General features: G+C 42.7%; 1 protein-coding gene across 1 annotated transcript; it reads right to left on the bottom strand.

The window, feature by feature from the left end:
• Positions 1–1,210: 1,210 nt before the first annotated feature.
• On the bottom strand, positions 1,211–3,490 carry LOC306933861 (histone H1-like; the record flags this gene model as incomplete). Its single annotated transcript, XM_079516208.1, has 2 exons — positions 1,211–1,214; positions 2,898–3,490. The coding sequence occupies 2 exons, from the start codon at positions 3,488–3,490 to the stop codon at positions 1,211–1,213; spliced, it is 597 nt and encodes a 198-aa protein (XP_079372334.1).
• Positions 3,491–6,762: the final 3,272 nt, after the last annotated feature.

Raw genomic sequence — 6,762 nt, 5'->3', positions numbered from 1 at the left:
TTGAAATAAAATGGCTTTGCCTTTCATAGTAGCGTGCCCCCCCTCATAGTGTTATTTAGAACAAAAGGAGTCATGCAGAACATTGGGCCACACAACTAATAGTCTTCACGCAATGTCACCTAAGATGTGTTTATCACTCTTCTACAGTATATAGAAAAACACCAACCTGGGTGTACATGCTTTTCATTAGAAGCAAATGGCCCATTGATTGATGGCTTCAAAAATATTGATGTCAATATGTATTAGGGGTGGGGGGGATTTGCAAAATGTTCTAACTGAATGTATTGATTTGATTACGTGACTAATAAAATGGCTTTGCCTTTCATAGCGTGCCCCCCCTCATAGTGTTATTTAGAACAAAAGGAGTCATAAGGCAAAAAAAAATTATACGAAAATGTATTAATATAAAGCCATAAGCTTCCAGTGCCAACATGTGACCATGACGTAAAAAGTGAGGATAGTATACTCTTATAAAATAATGTGGTCGGCTCTTAAAAGAGCCTTTTGTGGGTATAAAGATGGAGCAGGCAGTTTACTTTTTGATTTAACTTTTTGATTTAACCAAAAACTAACAGACCTTTGAATAAAACTAATACAATATCGAAAATGTATATGGAGAAACACGGTCCTCGTCCATTTTTTTCAGCAGGTAATCGATCCGCTCCGGGCCGGGCATCTCCTCTGGACACACATACCACCCGACGGCGCGCTTTGAGCCGGGCGGGGAGAGCTGTTTCTCTGGAGAGAAACAGTGCAGTTTGTCATCACGGTCCAGGATGGAACCGGGCCGCTCTGTGGAGACACGTTCCACGGGCTCTGCAGGCTCTGGAAGTGGGCCTCCCTTAGAATGCGGTTGATCTGGTGGTAGGACACCAGGTCTGTGGGGTCAGCCGACTCCAAAGAGTGGGCTAGCGGACTGCAGGGTCCAGGAGCACTGTGGCCTCCAACACCGTCCACAGCACACTGACTGCTGCAGCTCCCAACCACATCGTCTGGACCGTGGATTCCACTGCTCTCGCTAGTGTTAGATGACTCGGAGTCCCAGGCATCGCGGCCTGGCTCAGGGCAGAGAGGATGAGCTCCGCTCGGCCGCTTAGCTTGGGGCACCAGTTGGCCATCCTCCTCATCAGCACCACGCTGCCGTTTTCTGCTTTCAGTCAACATACCCTCCCCAACATTTCCTCCCTTGCCTCTTCCTGACATTTTGAGTTCAGCTGTAGTTAGAGATAGAAAACTGAGTGTTTTGAGAGCTCAGAGACTTGCTCTTTTATGTGTGTTCGGAGGACGTAAGGGAGGACAGGCAGAGCGAGCTGCGTGGGCGTTACTAACCCCGACAGGCAGAGCGAGCTGCGTGGTTGTTACTAACCCCGCCCCCCACCACTCTCTCTCTCAATTCAATTCAATTTAATTAGCTTTATTGGCATGAATGTAGTAACTACAGTATTGCCAAAGCATACAATGCAGCAAAAAATAAAATAAATAAAAATATATCAGAAAACAATATCAAACATACAAATAGAACATTAACTTACACAATACAATATGCAAATGATCAAAATGTACAGTATTAATTAAAGTGTCCATGGTGTGTGTGTGTGTGTGTGTGTGTGTGTGTGTGTGTGTGTGTGTGTGTGTGTGTGTGTGTGTGTGTGTGTGTGTGTGTGTGTGTGTGTGTGTGTGTGTGTGTGTGTGTGTGTGTGTGTGTGTGTCAAGATAATGGTCACATTTAGTGTTGTTCTCTCTCTCACACACAAACACAAACAAAAACTCTCTCTATATTCTATATCATATTATAATATATATATTAATATGTATGTGATTAATTATCCCCACCCTTCCTAATGTTTTGTCAAATCTAGCCTCGACGAATTCATGCAAAGACTAAACTATGTTATTTCGATAGCATGTATAATATACTATATAGACTATATTGTACAGATATTCTACTGTTAGACAATAGACAGATGTTATGTTCTCATCCTTGATGACTGTTTTGGATCAGAGCAATGAGAGCATCATAGATAGGTCAGCAGCAGAAATTATGTTTGCAATACATAATATTAGCAATGAATATTTTAGAAAGGGTCCATATTTTTGCTCGTAAGGCAAAAAATCACACCCGTGTGAACTGAGTGGTGTAAGGTTTTATATAGCATGATCAGCTGTGGTCTGACGTAATGTCTGACGTTAAAGATCTTTGGCTAGGTAGACTCGTCTTCTGATGTGATGATTTGTGACCATGAAGTTGATTCAGCTGGAGTTTTTGTCCGATGTGAGGTATTATATAAGGTAAGGTATTATATAGCCTGTTCAGCTCTGATCTGACGTAATGAAATCACACCTGGATGTGATTTCACAACTGGCTTTTTTTGTGCAGAGAAAATGACCATGGTTGCTACGGTCATCCAGTTCACCCGGGTGTGATTTAATTACGTCAGAAATTATTTTGAACATAGCAACCATGCTCATTTTTTTCTGCACACAAAAGCCAGTTGTAGGAGTGGTTTACACCACTCAAAAAAATGTATACGAAAATGTATTAATATAAAGCCATAAGCTTCCAGTGCCAACATGTGACCATGACGTAAAAAGTGAGGATAGTATACTCTTATAAAAGAATGTGGTCGGCTCTTAAAAGAGCCTTTTGTGGGTATAAAGATGGAGCAGGCAGTTTACTTCTTTTTGGGAGCGGCCTTTTTTGCTGCCTTGGGTTTGGCAACACTAGAATTGCATTGTATGTAGTCACAGCACTTTATAGTATAGTATACGTATAGTTTATAGTGTCATTATATAGATATTCCACTGTTACGTTCTTAGCTTACGCATTTACTACTTTCTATGTATGTGATGTATTGCCATGCTTTTTGTAAATTTAATGTAAATCGCTTGCTCTGTACATTTGCTTTGCAGCATGGCACATAATGAAGTATCTTAGCCTGGCTAAGAAGCCCGCTGCTGCGGGCTTCTTAGCCACTTTCTTGGGGCTCTTGGCGGCCTTCTTCGGGCTTTTAGCTGCTACTTTCTTGGCGGCAGGCTTCTTGGCTTTCTTGGGTGATTTATTGGCGGCTGCGGGCTTCTTTGCTGCCACCTTCTTGGGCTTCTTAGCTGCTGCGGGTTTCTTGGCTGCAGCAGGCTTCTTTGCTTTAACTGCTTTCTTAGCAATAGGTTTCTTTACCTTCACCGCTTCTGCCTTGTTCATCTTGAAAGAGCCAGAAGCCCCGGTGCCTTTGAGCTGGACCAGGGTGCCTTTAGCGACCAGGCTCTTGACGGCGATCTTAACGCGGGACTTGTTCTTCTCAACATCGTAGCCGCCGGCAGCCAGAGCCTTCTTGACCGCAGCCAGGGACACACCGCTCCGCTCCTTGGAGGCGGACACGGCCTTGACGACCAGCTCAGCGACGCTGGGGCCGGTGTTCTTGGGTCGGGGTGGTGCCTTCTTCTTGGCGGCCTTGGCCGGTGACGGAGCTGGTGCTGGTGCGACTTCTGCCATTATTGTCTCGGATAGTAGATTGCTGTTCCTTCTCTCAAGTAAACTCTCACAGACTGATGCTGAACGCTCTGAAGGGGCTGGACTTAAACACCACATGAGAACCATGTAGAGTCAACACACAAAGGCCCTCTTCTCTCTTGTGCCACTTGTGTTTTCTCCTCGATTAAAACAAGTTATAACAAACTACTGTGTATATTATTTAATGCGACAAAGAGCTGACCAGTTAACACACATGTGCCTTTCTATCATGAATGTATATCTAAGATGAAAGCAGTGCACTCCTTTTTAGTAATAACCTCAAAACATCACCTGTCTAGAGTCAGATCAAAGTGTTGCCTTTGTCATTTTTCTTCTAAAATATTGTAAACTATGTTCTAATAACAACAATACTCACAATCAATTTAGTAGACATTCCTGGTGACGTGATACCATAAACTATGATTTTGTTATGTCATCCGTTTTGCTATAAATATAATGTTTTCTGAACGCAGTAAACACACTCCTGTTCAAGGAAAGCATGATGGTGGAGTTGATCCCAACTTCCAATGACAGAATGCCAGCTGTTGGAAAACTTGGTTTCGACAAATAACTCACTGTGATCAGAAAACTAAGAGTGTTTAAATCTTCTATAAACTGTATGTATATTTGATTATGGAGACACTTCTCAGGTAGGCCCAGATACTTCTAGCCTGGTTAATAAACCAGACCGAATCAGCCGTTGGCAAAAAAAAGAAAAGCCTGCCAGTGTTGTGTGATATTAGTCTGGCTTATTAGCCAGGCTAACATACTTCATTATGTGCCATGCTGCAAAGCAAATGTACTCATTGTACTCTGCATAAAATACAAATATATATAGGCATACTTCTTCCCTAGTGCCATTTCACACATTTCTATTACAATTACAATTACAATGTATGCGTTTAGCAGACACTCTTAATCCAGAGCGATTTACATTCAATTTACAAAAAGCATGGCAATACATCACATACATAGAAAGGGGAGGCATTGTTTCATTGTATTGAACTCAACAAGATGCTTCACACCAAAACCAGCAGTTGTTCACACTTCATCGTCCTGGAATGGGTGCGGAATGAGACTCTTCTGTACCAAGCAAGTCTAGAGTTTTGGTTTAAATCTAATAGACATGTCTAGTATCAGTGGCTTCTCAAAGCGCAGGTTGAGCATGTTTTACTAGGGGAGGGGATCAGAATTTATTGTAAGAATTGTTATCAGAGTAATAAATACACAAGCGTTTACAGGACATTGCAGAAAACATAGCAGGACGCTGTCATTGTACAGCTGCACAACTCCTGAATCCAGTCACCAGGAGTTAATCTGCAATAAAAGTTAGTCCAATCTCCCATTTGATGCCCCGTACTGAGTTCAAAGGTTATCTAAAGTCCAATAAACATAACTCATGGGACCTTAAAGAAATTTATTTTTTTAATGATTACCACCGGGATACATATCCCAAAACGAATGGGTCAGCGTGATATGAACAAATGAGTGTGTGTGTGTGTGTGTGTGTGTGTGTGTGTGTGTGTGTGTGTGTGTGTGTGTGTGTGTGTGTGTGTGTGTGTGTGTGTGTGCGTGCGTGCGTGCGTGTATGCATTGATGTAGGCCTATGTATGTGTAAAAGGACCCCCCCTAAAATGAGAAGCTGCATCTCAAGGGCTAACCTCTGTGTGTGTGGACGCTGCACACAGAATGAAAAACAACAAGCAATGCTTGATAAATGCATTTTATATATGTGATGTATCCCCATGCTTTTAGTTCTTGCCTAATGTAAATCGCTCTGGATTAAATGTCTGCTAAATGTCTAAATTGTTGTAAATTGCACAGCAGAATTAGGGCGATACCCACTCATTAATACCCACTCATCAAAATAATGAAGAGAGCGATTACATTTCAGGACCGCCTAAAATAAAGGTGGTCAATCATAGAGAAAACCTACAGGGATGCCCCCTATGTCAGCTGGTCCAGGGACTATATGCCAGGCGGTAAACCCATTGGATTTAACCAGATTATAAGAAAACAAAAAGAAAGCTATACCTGACGACTGGAAAGAGACTACCAAAAAACATAGCTAAATGGAATGCTATCTATCACTAAAAAGATAATATACATGGCTGAATACCTGAGCACGGTAAAATGACCCAAAATTTAGGAAGTGTGTATGTGTGTGTGTGTGTGTGTGTGTGTGTGTGTGTGTGTGTGTGTGTGTGTGTGTGTGTGTGTGTGTGTGTGTGTGTGTGTGTGTGTGTGTGTGTGTGTGTGTGTGTGTGTGCACATGCATGAGAACAACTACAGAGAGTGCTTTAACACCAAGCCACAGTGCAAGACTAAGAACTTTGTTTCCTATGGTGATCCAGCCTAGGAAATACCCACGGACTGGTTGTCAGAGGGTTTCGACAACTTGGGATGCTCGCCCAAAGACAAGGCATGCAAGGCTGGCAAAGTGTGTCATCTCTGCTGCCCTTTATATCATGAGGACATATCCATGAGTTTGTGAATGTAACCTTTACGGCACCTAAAATATTTGTGTTCCTGTATGCTTTCCGTGTGTGGACATACATAAATTGTTACGTTAAACTGTGTGTGTGTGTGTGTGTGCGTGTGTGTGTGTGTGTGTGTGTGTGTGTGTGTGTGTGTGTGTGTGTGTGTGTGTGTGTGTGTGTGTGTGTGTGTGTGTGTGTGTGTGTGTGTGTGTGTGTGTGTGTGTGTGTGTGTGTGTGTGTGTGTGTGTGTGTGTGTGTGTGTGTGTGTGTGTTAGAGAGAGAGGGGGAGGGGGAGTGGGAATGTCTCTCTCTCTCTCTCTCTCTCTCTCTCTCTCTCTCTCTCTCTCTCTCTCTCTCTCTCAAAAATAACAAGCGACCCTTGATACAATAATAATCAATGTGTTGCGTGCCCTGGCCGTGATAATAAAGTACAAATAAAAACGAGATGATCACCTTTAGACGGTAAACATATATGCCCGCCCCTATCCAACCAATCTATAAGTCTACATAAAGTGCTATCTAAGGGGGTAGTGTAAGTGCTACGGGCCATGATGGAGTCTGAAAAGGTGGGTTTTCAGACTATAGCGGAATATTGGGAGTGAGGCTGCAGTTCTGATTGTAATGGGAAGTGCATTCCATAGTTTTGGAACACCATTGCTTGATGTTCTGTGTAAAGCACATTTAATTGACTTGTTGAAATAAAATGGCTTTGCCTTTCATAGTAGCGTGCCCCCCCTCATAGTGTTATTTAGAACAAAAGGAGTCATGCAGAAC

Source organism: Electrona antarctica (assembly GCF_951216825.1).
Source record: "Electrona antarctica genome assembly, chromosome: 2".
Taxonomy (NCBI): domain Eukaryota; kingdom Metazoa; phylum Chordata; class Actinopteri; order Myctophiformes; family Myctophidae; genus Electrona; species Electrona antarctica.
This window is presented reverse-complemented; position numbering and strand designations above follow the sequence as displayed.